Source organism: Mesoplodon mirus (assembly GCF_964341445.2).
Source record: "Mesoplodon mirus genome assembly, chromosome: 2".
Classification (NCBI taxonomy): Eukaryota; Metazoa; Chordata; class Mammalia; order Artiodactyla; family Ziphiidae; genus Mesoplodon; species Mesoplodon mirus.
The window spans coordinates 48,688,321-48,708,000 of NC_138977.1; the positions used below are offsets into that span (position 1 = coordinate 48,688,321).

At 35.5% G+C, this 19,680-nt stretch overlaps 1 protein-coding gene across 1 annotated transcript; it reads right to left on the reverse strand.

The window, feature by feature from the left end:
• Window positions 1–330: 330 nt before the first annotated feature.
• ALB (albumin) lies at window positions 331–18,419 on the reverse strand. The gene is made up of 15 exons (XM_082640038.1): window positions 18,312–18,419; window positions 17,265–17,322; window positions 16,064–16,196; window positions 14,545–14,753; window positions 13,856–13,988; window positions 11,841–11,938; window positions 10,214–10,343; window positions 8,969–9,183; window positions 7,526–7,658; window positions 6,096–6,193; window positions 4,578–4,716; window positions 3,754–3,977; window positions 2,446–2,578; window positions 1,737–1,804; window positions 331–359 (listed from the first exon to the last, which is right to left on the reverse strand). The coding sequence occupies exons 1-14, from the start codon at window positions 18,388–18,390 to the stop codon at window positions 1,763–1,765; spliced, it is 1,824 nt and encodes a 607-aa protein (XP_082496164.1). The 5' UTR covers window positions 18,391–18,419; the 3' UTR covers window positions 331–359; window positions 1,737–1,762.
• Window positions 18,420–19,680: the final 1,261 nt, after the last annotated feature.

Below are 19,680 nucleotides of genomic sequence, written 5' to 3' on the forward strand. Positions count from 1 at the left end.
ACAGAGAAAAGAGGCAAAATAAAGAAATTTGTGGGGCTTCCCTGGTGGCGCAGTTGTTGAGAGTCCGCCTGCCTATGCAGGGGACACGGGTTCGTGCCCCGGTCTGGAAGGATCCCACATGTCGCGGAGCGGCTGGGCCCGTGAGCCATGGCCGCTGAGCCTGCGCGTCCGGAGCCTGTGCTCCGCAACGGGGGAGGCCACAACAGTGAGAGGCCCGCGTACCACAAAAAAAAAAAAAAAAGAAAAAAAAAAAAAAGAAATTTGTGTTCTTAAGACAGGGTGTTGGTTAACACCAACAGAAAAGAAGAATAAGCTCTGAGTTTTCATTTCTCTTTTTTTCCTCTTACTCTCAGGGTGGGCTGAAAAACAAAAAGATAAATATAATTACAGTTTATAAAATGGCATGTGTTTTTTCAAATCTCTTCAAATGAATGCCAAATTGCTTAGATTGCCTTTCTGCAATTTCCACCAATGAAAACATTTCAAGCCTGTCCTAGACTCATGTCAGCTGAATTCTTCTGTTGGGCTAGGGGAGAGGACACAGCAATAAGGATTGTAAAGTCCTCTCTTCATCACACAGGCTTTTCATCATTAGCTCTCAGGGTCATTTACTTAACTCCTACTTTTTTTTTTTTTTTTTTTTTTTTTTTTTTTTGCCACAACACGCAGTGCAGCTTGTGGGATCTTAGTTCCCGGACCAGGAATCAAACTCGTGTCCCCTGCAGTGGAAGCGTGGAGTCGTAACCCTGGACTGCCAGGGAATTCCCAACACCTACTTCTTACCTAAGTTAATTACAAACAAAAAAGTTGTCTTCTCAACGTTAGACCTCTAGGAAGAAAATCTTGCCATTTAGGACTAAAACAAATCACATATTGAAATGCCCAAATTTGCAAAGATATGAAGTTGGTTCCTTTCCTGAATGTACAATATGAAGGTATTACCATATAGGCAAAGAGCAAGTTAAAATCTAATAGTGGAATAAACATCAGAGTTTAAAAAATATGAAAATAATTCATGCTAAAAAGTGGTTGGACAAATTGTTTCAAAAAGGAAGTTCATTCTATTTTTTATTATAATTTCCCCCAACATACTATACCAAAATGGGTAAAACATGTTTATGTTTAAACATCTAAATTTTAAAGTGGGCCTTTTTGTCATAAGAAGAGAAATTCTCATAAAGCTCAGCATGTTGACACATTGGAAACTTAGTAGCAAATTATTTACTTGTAATAAAAGTTCACATAAGGTAGACTTATCATATTCTCCAATTAATTTGTTCTTGAGCTAAATGGTTGAACCATGTGAAATCATTGATATTGAACTGTTTTCGTACATACAAGAATTCACTTTCATATGGGCCAGCCTATTGCCTAAAGTTTCCCACTCCTGAGCCAGTACGTAGTAGAATGACTCTGTCTTCTGCGTCACATTGGGTCAGAACAGGCCAGTGGTTAACTCTCAAGCCCTGGTTTGAATTTTTAATTTTAGCTCTGCCTCTCACTGGTTGGGTAGTCCTTGGGTAAATTATTTAACCTATTTCTTGATCTATGCCTTCATTTTCTCATCTGCAAAATGGGAATAATAATGGTACTCAACTCAGGCAACTATTTTGAGAAGTAAAGAAGTTAATATATATAATCAGTTTAGAACAGTGGTTAGCACTGGTCAGTTGATCTTTGCTATTTTAACAATACTACTAAAATTAGTTTTTTAACAAAATCTAAAGTGTAGTTACCTGAGATGCTTGTGGTTGTGTTCTTTTTAGGCTATGGCTTCCCGAGTTGAAACAACAAGTTTTGGACCCTAAATACAAAGAAATGACAGATGTGGGGAAAACATTAGCACCACTATTAGGATACAAAAGTAACATTTATACAGCCATTGGTGATTACAAAGTAATTTTATGTACATCACATCCCTTAATAACAGTTTAGTACTAGAATCTCTAGAAGGAAGCTCACCAGCAACATTGCCCCCAAAGGAATAAAAAAATTACTGTCAAGTCATAGGGGGACTATTAAATGATTCAGACATCTAAATATAAATTTCCACGCTAACCTGTAAAATAAACATTCAGATTCAACCAAATCACAAACCAGCATTTTCAAGAAAATGTTTAAGTAAATTAATGTTTTGGTTTGATGATGTCTCTTTCAAAATATCTCAGGCTTTAGAAATATTTCTATCTATATTCATAAACATCACAACTTTAGAAACGGAACAAACATTACAAACACTTAGTAATAAACTACAGTGCAGCAGGAGATTTAAAGGAAAAAAGAGCTATTTCAGTCATTTGGTAAGATAATTGTATGAAGAATAAGATTCCTGTTCTACATGTACATAATGTCTTTCAGATACTTCCACCACTAACCCCTAGCTTGATCAAATGCAACAGCAAAGGAAATTAGACATATGAAAATGAAGACAAACAACTCCAGTACCTCCACAGCAAAGCAGGCCTCTTTCTCATCAGCTGCACAGCACTTCTCTACAAAAGCTGCAAAATTCCCCATAACAGTTTTCAGTTGTTCCTCTGTTACCTTGGGTTTGTGTTTTACCAGCTCAACAAGTGCACTGCATTTGAATGAAAACAAAAAACAAACAAACAAAAAAAAAACAGAAAAAAAGTTTATTCACTACAGAAAAATGGAGATGGTAAAAATTGTAGCGCTGCTACTTAAGATGCTAATTCTTAAAGCCAGACAACTCTGGACCTGAGGCCCAGGCTTACCATTATAAGCTTCAATAGTCTCATCTGCATAATGAGGATAATAAAATCCACCTTTGCAGGGTCAGTGGAAGGATCAAATTAGGTAATCAATGTAAATTGCTCAATATTTGTAGTGTCAGTAAATCTCAACAAATCATTCTTCAGTAAATCACTGGAAAGGGTGATGTCATTGCATTTATATGTTATTCAGATTTTGGAAGTTATGCCATATGGAAGTTTAAAAATTTAGGAGTTAAAAATGATCCTGAAAAACTTACTTATCTTGGGCTCCATTTTAAAACTTCCTAATCTGAGAATCTTTATATTTGGTTTTTGTAATTTGCCCCATTCAAAGTTAATAGTGGAACAGCCATAGGAAATAAAACTATCCAATTCATGGGAGTGGGTGGTTCTCTTTCATTTACATCTACAGAGACAATAGTGCTAGAGAAAGAGTCATATGGGCATGACAGGTTTTGAAATATTACTTTTAAGTCTATGTCCATGATCAGAATCCACCAGAGATAATAGCAAATTTATGTTGCTAAATTTCATGCAATTATAACCCCTTGCAACAGCAATAGGGAGTCATGCCTCAGAACTCGAAATCCCAGATATTTTTAATCCAAGTTCCATTCTCAAAAGTCAGATCTTGAGGGGTTGCCTTGTCTGTGCGTTGCCATAGAACAAACTGAAAATAACCATTCATGCCTAGAATTAAATTTTCATATGATTTCTACTAACTAATTTGCTATCTGCAAAAATGCATCAGTTCAGTTTTTTCTACTGGACCTAGCCTAAGCTGTTATTCTACTGCAGCTTTTATCCACAAGATTATTCTGAATAATACTATTTTTTTTTCTTTTGCTAAGAAAACAAAATGCTATCCATTTTATTCTTGACACTTTTATCTGCTTAATAAGGTCAATACTTAAGTATTTAAGGTATAGAATCACTACTTAAGGAAAAGTTGCTCATTTTAATTTACAATTCTCCCTATCAAGACTACAAACACATGCAGTAATGAAGTACTCCTCACATTTGTTTCTTGATTTGTTTCTCATTCTCGGGAAGTGTGCATAAATCTGCATGGAAGGTGAATGTTTTCTCATCAAAGGCTTTGGGTTCATATGTTTCATCGACTGTCAGGGCAGAAAAGCATGGCCGTCTGTTCACCAAGGACTCCGTGCAGCATTTGGTAACTCTTTCGCTCACTGGTGTCTTCTCGTGCAACACGCACAACCGGTTCAGGACCAAGGACAGCTAAAATCAGGCAGGAGAGCAGAAGTTCAAAGGAAGCATAATGAAAAGTTTTGCATGAACTCCTACCTTCCAAAGGACTAAAACAAATGTTATATTTTAACTAGCAACATTGAATCCTAGGTTGATTTGAGGCAACGATTTGCTTATTTTTAGAACTACAAATAATAAGGGACTTTGAAGTCTTCTCTTTTAATTAAATATGTCTACATTTTAAGAATAATATATTGAGAAAATAATTGATTAAATAATTTGAGGTGGATCCTGATCTATGTCTTGGAGTAAGGAAGAAATAGTCTTATACTGATACATTAAAGATCCAAAGAAAGTAAAAATTTAGAAAATCCCAAGATGGAACATTAAAAATTCACAGAATTTTTTCAAAACAATTTATCATTTTTGGAATCTTATCTAAAACCTCTTTCTGATGGTCAGGATAATACAGGTGACCAAATCCTGGCTGCCATTACCATATACACAAAACACACACACACAAACAAACACACACACATTAGCCCACCCTTGCTTCTGAAAGTTAGCTTTGTCAATATCTAAAAGCAAAAATTCATCATTATTAACTTTATCATATTCTAAAAGACTCACATAGTCTTCAGCACAGGACATTCTTTCTGATTCAGGATTCTTACAACACTTAGAGCCCACTCTTCCTAGGTTTCTTGAGACCTCCACGAGAGTTGGAGTTGACACTTGGGGTACTTTCTTGGTGTAACGAACTATGAGCCTATAACAACATAATCCATGTGTTTTCAGCCAGGCAAGAAACTGTCTTTTTCTAACACATCAGGTCAAGCAGAGATCACTTGGCCAAATCCACTAAGATGGCTTTCCATTCATAAAATTATCATCTCCAGGTCGGCAGGGTAATGTGGGAGAAGACCTTGTCCTGAGCAACTAATTAAGCCTAGCTTTGAATCCACCTGTGCTGTATAATCTAAGTGGCTTACCTTATTGTAATTCAGTGACATTAAAATATTTATTAATTGCTTCTTTCTTTCAATAAAACCTACTGAGAGCTTAACAAACATCAGCACTGTACTTAATTTGAAAGATGGATGAAATTTCTAACCCATGAAATGGAAGGAAATATACCTGACTCAAAAGGGATGGTACAAGGATTAAATTAAAAGGAACCAAGTATGCAATCAACCTGATGTGGTATCTAGCATGTAATAATCATTTACTAAAAATGTTAATCACCGTTGAAAGCCAATGTATGACCATAATCTACTCAAGGGAAGAGACTATGTCTTGTTTATTGTTGTTATTCCTAGCACCTATAGGTAGAAGAGTGCTAACATGTGTAAGCTGAACAATAAATAACTAAATGATGTATCCCTTCCTGTCTTAACTTCCACAGATAAGGCTCTATTTAATCGGGACATTAATCCATCATCTTATTGAGCTACTGCTACTGAAGACATACTATTTTCTGCTCTGTGAAGTATTGCTATATTTTGTTTGCTCATAAACTATTTCTTAACTTTCAAATGGCATCCTCAGTTCCTATATCCCAAGATTTGATATTTTTCCTCCTAGACTTAAGAGCCCAATTTTTTAAACTGCACTCAAATATAGGCCTCTTCATCCCATCAACTATTTTATTTCATTTTCTCTGGTCTTTTTTGATGGAGAGTGATTAGAAATGATACTTTATTTTCAAGATTAAAAGTTCTATGATAGGGCTTCCCTGGTGGTGCAGTGGTTAAGAATCCGCCTGCCAATGCAGGGGACATGTGTTCAAGCCCTGGTCTGGGAGATCCCACACACCGCGGAACAACTAAGCCCATGCACCACAGCTACTGAGCCTGCGCTCTAGAGCCTGCAAGCCACAACTACTGAAGCCCGCATGCCTAGAGTCCGTGCTCTGCAACAAGAGAAGCCACCACAATGAGAAGCCCGTGCACTGCAACGAAGAGTAGCCCCTGCTCTCCACATCTAGAGAAAGCTCGTGTGCAGCAAGGAAGACCCAAGGCAGCCAAAAATAAATAAATAAATAAATAAAATTTATTTTAAAAAAAGTTCTGATAGGTGGTCTATAAATTGGCTTAAATATTTACTAAATGAACATGAAAAATTTAGTCAATAAGCAAAAATACTTACGCATTTTGGAATTGATATTCTCCAAGTTTTTCAAAAAGTTCACAGTTTTGTTTAATTAAATTCTGAGGCTCCTCCACAAGAGGCTGAAGTTTCTCAAACTGAAAAATAAAAGAATTGTGTTTACAACATTCTCCCTGAGGACCAGATGCAGGTTGTTTTTCATCCTTCTAGGCAGAATGAGATCCTTCCTCCTTTCTGCCCAAAGCCATGTAAATAGATTTTTAATGTCAAATCTATTATAATATGCCCAAACTGTTTATTTAATGAGACCGTATGAGATAAGTGATTAAGAACATTCAGACTCTGGAGTGCAACTGCTGATGTTTGAGCCAGGCCAACCTGACTTATGTTCTAGTTGTGCAACTTTACTTCCCATCTCAAAGCTTTAGAACCCTCATTTCTAAGATGAAGAACATGGTACTCACCTCAGAGAACTGCTCTGTAGACTACCTGAGCTAGTGAAATTTAAACATAGCCTGGAATATAGTAAAAACTCAATAAATGATGGCTATGATTGTAAGTATCATCATTATTTAGCCATCTCTCCAGTTGGATCCTGAGCTTTCTGAGATAAGAGATTTAACCTTGGTCATCAGTTCCTGTGTGGCACTTGGCATATAACCAGTTTCTTGGTAGAGGAAAAAATGACTTTCCTCTGATTCTTAAGTTTGCACACCACTATATGTGCTAGGAGTACTAAATATCTCAAACATGATAAAATTCTATTTTAGCATAGCTAAATATGCTAAATATTTTCAAAACAGATTTCCTCTCCACACTTAATTTCTTGTAAAACCATTCCTAAACTGTCTCAAAAAAGGATTTGAAAATATTCTAAAGTACTAGATTTCACAATCTTTCTTATGATACTAATTCTTGATACTTAATAAAACTTGGAATCAGGTTAACTTTCTTTATATCTAAGTTAAATCTCTTAACATTTAAATTTACTTTATTTGGTTCTCAGGAGTGTAAAAAGGAGAAAAAGCATGGTCAAGATTTTGTGAAATTAGGGCTTCCCTGGTGGTGCAGTGGTTGAGAGTCTGCCTGCCGATGCAGGGGACACGGGTTCGTGCCCCGGTCCGGGAAGATCCCACATGCCATGGAGCAGCTGGGCCCGTGAGCCATGGACACTGAGCCTGCGCGTCCAGAGCCTGTGCTCCGCAACGGGAGAGGCCACGACAGTGAGAGGCTCATGTACCGCAAAAAAAAAAAAAAAAAAAAAAAAAAAGATTTTGTGAAATTAGAGATTGCTCTCTTTGATCTTTCTATTTAAGGCTATTATTCCTATAATGTTTAAAAGCACAGAGTTGAAACCATCTTAAGAAAAATTCTAAATTGCACTATGTAACATTCTTGCATTATTTTTCTTTCCTGTTATTAGAATCATCAGTTAAAGAGCTATATTTTTTTTCCTTCCAGAAACCTACCACTGTGGCATAGCATGCAGGAGGATCATCTTTGGCACAGCAATCCTCCAGTGTGGCTTCATATGCCTTGGCAATTCTCAACAGCAATGAGACAGAGTACTCAGGATGCCTTCTCGCATATTCATACAAAAACCTAATTAAGATGACAATAAAATAGATTTAGTTGGACAAATGAGCAAGAAAAACTACATAATTGGGACTTCCCTGGTGGCCCAGTGGCTAAGTCTCTGCACTCCCAATGCAGGGGGCCCGGGTTCAATCCCTGGTCAGGGAACTAGATCCCACATGCATGCTGCAACTAAGAGCCGGTGCAGACAAATAAATAAGTAAATAAAACATTAAAAAAACCCCATAATTAACCACAAAAATAACTCATATCCTAAAGGTCTGAATTTGACTAAACCCCATGCAGTAAAGCTTAGTGGCTAAGGACTTGGAAGTTCAGAGTTAAAGCTATCAAATCCTGACTCTGCCACTTATTTTATTATATCACCTTAGGCAACTTATTAAAACTATCAAGACTTTGTTTCCTCCTCTGTGGAATGGGGATAATAATAGTACCTATCTCATAAGGTGAACTGTGGGAAGTACATGACGTAATCTATGCGAAACACATGCGCTCTGGCACATATTAAATGTCTGAGGAATGACACCTGTTACTATTGGGTATAATTTGTTTGATTCTGACTACACCTCAAAAAGGTTCTGATAGATAAATAGAGATATATTCTTAATTTTTTTCCTCTCTGTATGAGTAAATTCTTGACGGGTACATAATTTTATGAAATATTATTTAGTGCACAGAATACTATTATAATTGAGCAATAAAAATGCAAAGTTTATCACTACACTTACTGACTTTATATAATCATCAATTTTGTCATTCAATTGCTGTCATTTAATGCTGCCTTGCCATGCTACCAGACTTCTGGTCTTTTTAACCAAATATAAAGCACCTGGTAACATTCTACTTCTCTTTATAGTTCTTTGCTGACATCAGATATATCAATAGATAGATAGATAGATATAGAGACATAAAGATGTATCACATATATTCACAGATATGTAAGTTCAAGAAATACTCTTTGAATGAATGCATGAATGAATAATATGTATATAATTTATGTATACACAAAATATTTCTATAGGTAGTTCCAGAAATATTCCTAAGGAGTAAGGAATGAAATGGGGGTGTAAAAATGAACTTTTATTATTACTTTGTACTCTTCTCTATTAATTGAGCATCTGCTATATGCATGTATAATTTTACGACAATTTTTAAAATTAATTTTTTCCAAAAATGTTTAAAGACTGGGAGAAGAAAGAATAAAGAAACATTGTAGGCAACATGAAGATTGTAGCAATTCCAAAGGAGAGCCTAGAATAATTTCCTAAATCCTGAGACCACATAAAACTATGAAAGATCATTCCTTATCCACTTACGTGCCCAGGAAGACATCTTTTGCTTCATTATAGTTTTTGCAAACTTCCTTATCTTCAGCAAAATCAGCAGCTAATGGGGACAGGTTTTCAGGCAACTCATCTTTTTCCACCTCAGCAATGCAGTGGGATTTTTCCAACAGAGGCTTATCACAGCACTTCGTCAGTTTAGTGGAGATTGCAGCTTGATTTTCACATATATACTTGGCAAGATCCGCCTACAAGCAAGTTGATGGAAACTTTTCAACGTAAATTGACATTGCTGTGCTGCCTCCCTAGACTTTTACTATGTTGGCAGAACAAGTTCATTTTATTCTAAGACCATACATATACCAACCTGCCTTCCATGAATATTTTCAGTCTGTGCTGCTAAGTCTAGAGACACTGATAGAACTACTAAACCATTTCCACTTGATTTGAAAAAAACTAGTCAGTAATAAGGTCTCATATCAGTTATTTATTAATTTTATATTTCTACTGTTAAAGCATTTAAATTTTAAACTAAAATTCAGTACTGTTTTTCCAAATATTCCCCACAAATTAAGTGCAGGCATCTTGAAACCAAAAAACTAAATAAATGTTACAGATTTTTGAAAAATTAGTCAAGATCATAGTCACAGACCTTACTTACACATGTAAAATATCTGCCTTAAATTTTCTAGAAAGTGTCCTAAGAGATTAGGATTCTGGTATTTGGTCATATTTTCAGTTTGAGAAAAAGAGATATGCTAAATATTTGTATTTTTAACACAGACAGTTGAGAGAATATAGAGCAAAAATTACATAATTTCCAAAGGTCTCTTCAGATTCTAGCCTTTCTCCAACTCCTCCCACCTCATTAAAAAATCTTCTTACAAATCTATCTTTGTAACTGTCTTACTTCAGTTTTAAGCTTTTGTTCTCAGAATATGAATGAAAGGGATTACAAATTACTGAATGAGCTTATCAGATCACTTACTGAGTAGGAGAAAGAAAGAAAGAAAGAAAGAAAGAAAGAAAGAAAGTGAGCGAGGGAGGGAGGGAGGGAGGAAGAAAGAAAGAGAAAGAAAGAAAGAAAGAAAGAAAGAAAGAAAGAAAGAAAGGAAGAGAGAAAGAAAGAAGGAAAGAACCACAAGGCAAGGCAAGTATTGAGCAGATTAGAGCATAGAAAACTATCTCAAACCACTCTCAGTTGTTCTGATGCTAAACAAATTGATTCTACCAACTTAAGCAAGTAAGTTACCAAAAAGTATACTGAGGATTCTTTACCCTGTCATCTGCACATTCAAGCAGGTCACCGTGGCAGCATTCCTTGTGGACTTTCGTAAGATCTGTCACTATCTTGGAAACCTCTGCAAAATCAGCCTTGGGAAATTTCTGGCTCAGGCGAGCTACTGACCTAAAGAAGAAAATTCTCCCATCAGAATATTATTAACAGGCAACATTTTATATGAAAGCACTAGGAAAATACTACGTATAACAAGAAAATTTAGGATAAAATAACATAGAGAAATAATTTGTAAGATTTATTAGTTCTTATTTTAATGCTAATTCTGAACCAAATTTTTTTCTTGGGGCAAAATGTTTTCGTAGGGCCTAATTATCCATTGTAGGAGTGTGTATTGTTGTTAGAAGTCCAGCAATTCATGAAAGCAGAAATCAAAGAGCGATTCTAAAAAAGGCAACAGGCTGAGAGGCATCAGGTTTGGAGCCCAGAGCTGACTTCCACATCTGGCTTTATAGCTTATTAACAGTGTGACCCTAGGCAAGTTACTTAGCCTCTCTGAGCTTCAGTCTCTACAGAGTCACAACAACATGCTAAGCCAAAGGACTGTTGTGAGGATTAAATTAGATAATACATATGAAAGCATTTTATGAACTGGGAAGTGCCATACAAATTCCAGTTATCCTTTTTTTTATTAACTAAAATACATTCTTCCTGACTTCCAAAGGTCTCTGAGAAAAGAAATTTCATAGCTTCTACAAAATTAGAGAGTTTTGATTCAGCATATTTTTACCAAGAAATTGATTCAGCATAATCTCTCAGCTCACTGACAAGATGTAAAAGGCTAACATCCACAAGCTTTCCCAAATCATTTCGGAGTTGCCTAAATCTGACAAAAGACACTTCTTCCCCCAAACCAATCATAGCCTGTTTAACTATGTATCATTTCGTGTCAAGGTTGTTTCGTTTATTGATTTGGTTGCTTTTGGTGGTATAGATGGTAGGGATGACAGGCAAAGATAGCTCAAGTGCTAGTTTCTAGAGAGTTTGCAAAATATCTATTTTCATTTTATTTCCTGTTCGTGTTGACTAGAAGGGAGGGATTGGTGGCGGTGGTGTGGGAGATGGAGAAGGGGAGTTTCTTGGCTCAGATACTGAAGGATGATGCTTCTAGAGCTAGCTAATAATATAAAAACAGAGGCCCAGACAAAAACAAGACATTAAGTGCAGAACTGGTGCTACAAGAAAATGAGGAGAAAACCTAATGGCTGAAATTAATTATCAGAACATAAAAAGACAAGCAGACACTTCAGATAATTGGGTGGAGGGGAGATAAAATTAAATAAAAGACCCTGACTACAGCTTTATAAAAACAGTGGACCATTATACTAAGATCACAATCATTATAAATACATGGGAGTTTAAACACCTGTCCTAGAAGAACTAAAAAGTCCTCTAGATTCTTTGGCTACTTAGAAAAGATATGATAAAAATATAATGACAAATTGTTACTGATGCTCTGGTTTTCACCTCTGTCAAATTTCTACCTTTTAGACAACCAAAAAGATATATGTGAAAGCACTGCATAAAATGACATGCAAGTGTACAGTTTTGTCAACTGAACCATCATCATTTACATCATTATAAAAATGCAAACTAAGTTTAAAATACCATGCTTTTAGAGCTCTTTCTCCAAATTTTTGGATACTGGTACACCTGAGTCTCTGTCTGGCAGATGAAGCCAGTACTCCTTCTCTCATGGTCTCAATCTGTAAAAAGAAACAATTTTGGAAAAATTAGAAAAGAAAAATTTTACACAGACCATCCCTTCATAAGCTTAGATGAGACTATGGCAAATTGAATTTTAAAGAGAGAATTTACCCCTAAATTCCCAAGTATCACTATTGGCAAATAACTATTTTGTTCTGTAGGAAGAGGAAAAGTCAGTCTGCTCCTAGTGGAAACCTCCAGGTAGTTAAAAACCAGCATGGAGGCATTGCTAGGGAAAAGGGAACGGAAAGGAAAATTGGAAGGACAGAGTACACTAATATCCCAGGTAACAGAACTTTGTTGACTTCTTAATTTTGCATATAACCCCTTTCAATACCTCCTCCACCAACTCTCATAACATCAATAAACTCCCTGTAAAAGAGAATGCAGTGTAAATATTTATGGAATGAATGAATAAACCCAGGCTTCTAGATGCAGTTAAATTCTCCCCTACTTTAAATTCCCTTCCGATTAAAAAAGTCTCATGAAAAGAGAAACAAAAACTGTGTTGCGTTGCTGTGTAATTTTAAACATGAGTTTCCGTATTTCACTATAGCAACTTGCACTATTAAAAGAGGCAGGATATTTAGACACATACACAGCGATTCCCTCTACCAAATCCACTTAGGCAAATCTTAGAAGGAGGAAGGTGGAAGACATAGGCCTTCAAAAAATGTGAAAGATCTTTGTGGGGGAAAAGACGGAGGAAACCCTCAGAATGGGAGAAAATATTTGCAAATGAAGCAACTGACAAAGGATTAATCTCCAAAATTTATAAGCAGCTCATGCAGCTCAATAGCAAAAAAACAAACAACCCAATCCAAAAATGGGCAGAAGACTTAAATAGGCATTTCTCCAAAGAAGATATACAGACTGCCAACAAACACATGAAAGAATGCTCAACATCATTAATCATTAGAGAAATGCAAATCAAAACTACAATGAGATATCATCTCACACCAGTCAGAATGGCCATCATCAAGAAATCTAGAAACAATAAATGCTGGAGAGGGTGTGGAGAAAAGGGAACACTCTTGCACTGCTGGTGGGAATGTGAATTGGTACAGCCACTATGGAGAACAGTATGGAGGTTCCTTAAAAAACTAAAAATAGAACTACCATATGACCCAGCAATCCCACTACTAGGCATATACCCTGAGAACACCATAATTCAAAAAGAGACATGTACCAAAATGTTCATTGCAGCTCTATTCACAATAGCCCGGAGATGGAAACAACCTAAGTGTCCATCATCGGATGAATGGATAAAGAAGATGTGGCACATATATACCATGGAATATTACTCAGCCATAAAAAGAAATGAAACTGGGCTATTTGTAATGAGGTGGATAGACCTAGAGTCTGTCATACAGAGTGAAGTAAGTCAGAAAGAGAAAGACAAATACCGTATGCTAACACATATATATGGAATTTAAGAAAAAAAAAATGTCATGAAGAACCTAGGGGTAAAACGGGAATAAAGACACAGACCTACTTGAGAATGGACTTGAGGATATGGGGAGGGGGAAGGGTAAGCTGTGACAAAGCGAAAGAGAGGCATGGACATATATACACTACCAAATGTAAGGTAGATAGCTAGTGGGAAGCAGCCGCAGAGCACAGGGAGATCAGCTCGGTGCTTTGTGACCGCCTGGAGGGGTGGGATAGGGAGGGTGGGAGGGAGGGAGATGCAAGAGGGAAGGGATGTGGGAACAGATGTATATGTATGACTGATTCACTTTGTTATAAAGCAGAAACTAATAAAAAAAATGAAAAAAAAAAGACGGAGGAAGGTGTTTTTGACCACATAAAGAAGTTTCTATTGGAGGCTTAGGTTTCCTAAATCTAACCATAAGATGTCCCCAAACTGAGATTTGGTTATGAATTGGTTCTTCTATTCTTCTTCTGGGGAATACCTTTGGTATCAGGCAGGCACCTTTATCAGCAGCTTGGCAGCATTCTGCAAAAACTCCTTTATATTGATGAGCATAGTAAAGGAGTTCTGGGGCATAAAAGTAGGGGTGTCTTCTGGCAATTTCATATAGGTATCTAAATTTTTAAACAAAAAACAGACAGCCATTTTTCTATAGCAGACAGTATTGCAAGAACACTTGTAATCTACATTCTCCCCAGAACCTCCAAAATCTAAAGACATCTAATTGACCAGTTAAGCTCAATTTGCACATAATGAACTTGCCTTTGTCACTCTTTGAGTCAGTGAAAATGTTAAACTCATACATATATATACATATAAATATACACACATGCATAAATTAGTTAAATATCAGTGATATGTTATTGACTAAAATGAAATAAATTCTGAGAATACTAAATATATATATCTTTATGATATTTTAATACATGTCAACTTCAAATATTTTCATACAGATCATATCCTGTTTTGATGAACTCCAAAAGATCTTTGATCGACTTTTTCATCGTGTAGAATTTTGTAGTATCATATATTATTTCTTTGAAAATTGTCATTAGAACAGAAGCTTCAAGTCTTAATGTTGACAATATTTTTCATAATAGTAATTGTTATAATGAGTCTTTACCTATTCCATAATTTTTAATTTTGAAGCTTAAAAATCTGATTACTTACTTTCCCCAAAACTTCTGTTCGTTTTCCTTAAACTCGGCACACAAAGTATCAGGGTCTGGTTTCAACTTAGGGAGGTCTGGATTATCATCTTTGTGTTTCAGTAAGCATTCATTTCTCTCAGGCTCTTGTTTCGCACAGCAGTCGGCCATTTCACCATAGGTTTCACGAAGGGATGCAACTGCACACAGTTTATCTCCAAAGAGAGTGTGCTAAGTGAAAGAGAGCAGGTGTCAAATTGCTGGGCAGAATTTTGTTTTCCTTATACCCAAAGAATAGTATAAGGAATTAATATCTTGGTAAGCCTTGGTTAGTAAATCATATAAAAATCCACATTTTTCTCAGATTTAGAGACCTTCCCTTGATTTGACCATCTATGTGTGATTTCCATAAGAATTAACTGTCACACTATCACTTATAGTGGATAAAACAGAAGGACAAAAAGACAATGACTTTAATGAATGAGCATAACTCCTATTTCCACCTGAGGCTAAAGGCTAGGAGAACAATCATTATAATAAAAACTCAAGGAAAAATATCCTCTAAGTAGCAAGTGAATTCACATTAGGGAAGGAAGTGTTCATATAGTTTCTCATTTGATCTGCTCTTTTTTGAGAGGTTCAACTTTTTAGTAGATACCATTCAAAATTGAAGAGTAACATAATCTACCATGCATTAGTTGTTATTGTATTAAAATATAGATTTTTTTTGTTCTAGAAATATTTGCCTCAATGCATATTCCATTAAATGAATCCTTTCTGTCCCCATTAATTTTTATTATGAAATTAATTATAACTTTAGGGAAAATATGCTGCTCAAGACAGAATTTATTAATTTTTTTAAAAAGACACATTTTTAAAATTCATATTTAGAGCAATATTATTGTGTGTAGCTAAAGAACTGATTCTGCCTTGAGGCAGAAGTACATATAGAGAAAAATAAGAGGAAGAAAGGCTTTAGTGATAAATAAAAAACTGCCTGTCCCCAGAAAGGTATATATAGATTAAGTGGTGAGAGAAACATAATGCTATCCTTATATTAAAGACCAATCTGAAAATATCACAAGTTCAAAGTTCTGATTTTTTTATTGTATGTAAAAATATGAATATCCCTAAAATGAGGAATACATAGCTGTACTATTATTTTACCCGGGTAACAAAGTTAGCACAGAGATCAGGTGAGTACTTTCTGAAGATAAAAACTATATTATCATTATTAGCCTCTATGAAAAGGAACCTAACTTCAAATTTTAAAAAGAAACTTCTACAAATAAAAAATTTCAATTTAAAAACACTATGACTCTTGTGTGTGGTTTCAACAAAGAAATGTTTTTAAAATTGTGGGTATACTAGAATATATCTATCATTGAAGAAACAGTGGCTATACCCACTTTTGAGCGTTGCTTACAAATACGGTCATTTAGTAATAATTGAGAAAACTAAACTGGTATTTGTTTCCTTTTTAAACATTGAAGATTACATAAAGGAAGAAGAAATACTATTCAAAATCAGAATATACTTACAAGTGACTTGTCACAATTTGCAGCTGACTCATCAGCAACGCATGTTTTTGCAAACTCAGTTAATTCATTCACTAATTTTACATGCTCATCAAACGGGCTCTGCTGAAGATACTGAGAAAAGGCAATCAGCACCCTGAAACGAAGGACATAGAAAAATGTAGCATAATAAAATTTTAATATACAGTAGGTTGCTATGCTAGAAAACAAATAGTGTGTCTGTATATGTTCTATATTTTACACATCTTGCTTACTATTATCCAGAAAGCCTGTTCACATCAGCTATTATCTGAGGCCTAAGCGGGTATGTGTGGCTTTCTAAGCAAAGATGATTATATTTCCACCACGTATAAAAACATGTGTGTGCATGTCAGTAGATGCATACACATAGAGCAAGCAAGCAAAATGTATTCTAAATAGACCTAATTGTTAAGACTGGGGCATTACATAGGCCTTTTGACTATTTAAAACAAAAAATAAAAACCACACACATATCTTATTTAATCAGGCTGTAGAATGAGATAGACCTTGAAAAATAAACTATTTTCTCAACTTTTACTAGATTAAAAAATATTCAATTCATCTCAAGAAACCACAGAACTATTTGCTAGGTAAAAGAATTTAGTAAGCTAGTTGTGAAAGGAACTTTCCACCATGCAGGTTATATAAGAGTTCCAGGGCTACACTGTCCAAACAGTTGCCATTAGCCATAAGTGACTATATATTTAAATTAATTAAAATTAAATACTGTTTATTTTATTTTATTTTTTTTTTTGTGGTACGCGGGCCTCTCACTGTTGTGGCATCTCCCGTTGCAGAGCACAGGTTTCGGACACTCAGGCTCAGTGGCCATGGCTCACGGGCCCAGCTGCTCCACGACATGTGGGATCCTCCCGGACCGGGGCACGAACCCGTGTCCCCTGCATCGGCAGGCAGACTCTCAACCACTGTGCCACCAGGAAAGCCCCTGTTTAAATTTTTGACCCACAGCTGCACTTGTCATATTTAAAGTACTCAATAGCCACATGTGGCCAATGGCAACTATATTGGACTACACTGATACAGAATATTTGCATCAATGCAGAAAATCCTATTGGACAGTACTGTTCTAGAATCTTTGATGACAGTGGAATATAAGGACTTCAAAATTATAACCAATACTATTAGAAACGTTAAATTTTCATTTTTAAATATTTTAACTTACAGGCCTTTGAAATTGTCTTCTCCCAAATCATTAAACCGATGAGCAATCTCACTCTTGTCTGGGGGGAAAAAAAGGGAAAAAAAAAAGATTTGCTTTAAATTCTAAAGAAACAACTGGTTAAGATATTATTTTTTATGTTTCTCTCCATTTGACTTAGGTATTCATTTGCTCCAAGATATGAGCTCTGACTCCCAACAGAAAATCTTAGGATGATGGTGAACTATTTCTTCTGCATTTAAGGAGAAGAGTTATTTAATCTCAAATGATACTATTTGAAAAATCATTAAATATTTATAGCTTTATATTCAAACCTGGATAAGATCTAATGCCTTTGCAGTGTCTATTAACAGCCACTGAGAGGACAGTCTGAAATGAAAAATATAAATACATAAAAAATATATATATATATGAAAAAATATATAAATATATATATATAAATAAAAAGTTCTATTTATAAGATTAAAAACACAGATTTTATATTTTTTTATATAAATTAAGGTACAGTGGATAGACCTTTGGGAATCTGGAGTTTTGAATTCTATCTTCAACTATATTCTGTGAAGTTTAATTCACTCTGCCTAAGTTCCCTCATGTGCAATAGCAAATAACAGTTACTAAACAAGTCTCACTACTTATTTCACCTAGGATATTAGAAATATAAGATAACTTCTTTTTTTTTTTTTTTTTTTTTTTTTTTGCGGTACGCGGGCCTCTCACTGCTGTGGCCTCTCCCGTTGCGGAGCACAGGCTCCGGACGCGCAGGCCCAGCGGCCATGGCTCACGGGCCCAGCCGCTCCGCGGCATATGGGATCCTCCCAGACCGGGGCACGAACCCGTATCCCCTGCATCGGCAGGCGGACTCTCAACCACTGCGCCACCAGGGAGGCCCGTAAGATAACTTCTTAAGGGTTCACAAATACAAAATATCATAACAGTCTAGAAAATAAATGCTAAAGGAAAACTTACTTCATTAAAGATTCAAGGTTTACTGAAACCTTCTTTTATTAGGAAAATAAAAGTTGAACAGTAGAAAAATAGAATTCTTACGTGTATCTCGACGAAACACACCCCTGGAATAAGCAGAGCTGAAGAGAAAGATAAGGGAAATAAAAGTCACCCACTTCATTGTGCCAAAGCCTTGTGGGGTTGATAGAAGAGAAAATGTAGGATGAATAGAGGGAGATCAGCACTAATATACTTCTTTAGCCAATAATTGTAGATTATTAACTAGACTCATCTTTGTATTTCATTGGCTCACAACTGATTACAAAAGTCATAGTATTCTTGCCAAAAAAATTGTTTGACTAAATCCGTTGCGTATGTTTGCGATCTGGAACTGTTTTCTCCACGAGACCTTGTCAATTCATTAGTTATGTAAAACACCTTATCAAATTTTACATAAGAGTTTAAACAATTTGTACAATTACCATGTTCTCTGTGATTTACCATTTGAACATTTGAGTTTTCAGTATTTGCAAAAATTTAACCAAACCAATAACTTAGCTTGGAAATAACATATACTAAAAGAGCTAAGCTCTGAATTGTATCTATTACTAATTCAAACTGTACTTTTATTGATAAATAATGAAAAATGTACACATACACACACATTTGAGAACTAAGGAAAAGCCATAGCAACAATAATGACTGAAATGGATATTCAAAAGTCCTACATTTTCATCTCAGCTCTGGCCCACATGTGGTTCAGGCCCTAGAGCAAAGTACTTAGAGGCAATGTGGGTATCTCTCATGAAGTAGACATGGGGAAGAAAATGGACACAATGGCAGTAATGATGATCTTTGCCATCATAATATACACAGGACAGGCTGAGCCTGATTACACCTTTAGTGGTTATAAGAATACTAGATCTTCTTTACCAGGCATCATATTCTTTCCATCCCTATTTCACGCTTTTTTCCTTTCTCTCTTTTAATAAAAAGAGAAGTCACATGCTCTTTTTTAATGTTATTTTAAATTTTAAAATAAATTTAACTTCATGTCTAAAAACAAAGCAAAACAAAGATAATTTTTTAAAAATGTTTTTTCAAACTTCCTTTCTTAATCTCCCCACCCAAGATTCTGATCTCTACCTCTGAATGACTATTCTCTCTCTGCCCTTTTGCTCTAAAAGATGAACTATGCATTTCAATTGGTGGGAAAATTGACCCTCTCTGATACTACAGAACAATAATTAGTACCAAGTCAGTCATTTCATTTAATTAAATAACCGAGTCAATTAAAACTGACAGTCATTTTGCCGTATGGCACATATAGACTCAGAGACTAGTAAATACTCAAGAGAAGAATTATTTTTCCTATTCAGTCATATGGTGAAAGAAATACACTTTCTATGATCTTATTTTATTTTATTTCATTTTCAGGGTACTAATTAAATAATCAAGCACAGAAGAGGAG

What these genes read in the sequence shown, in the direction of transcription:
- ALB (XM_082640038.1), bottom strand. Translation starts at nt 18,390, where the DNA reads ATGAAGTGGGTGACTTTTATTTCCCTTATCTTTCTCTTCAGCTCTGCT. An exon ending in GAACAGAAGTTTTGGGGAAA is followed by an intron (nt 13,989 to 14,544) that starts GTAAGTAATCAG and finishes TTAAAAATTTAG; the next exon opens with ATACCTATATGAAATTGCCA. An exon ending in AAAGATGTCTTCCTGGGCAC is followed by an intron (nt 7,659 to 8,968) that starts GTAAGTGGATAA and finishes CATCTTAATTAG; the next exon opens with GTTTTTGTATGAATATGCGA.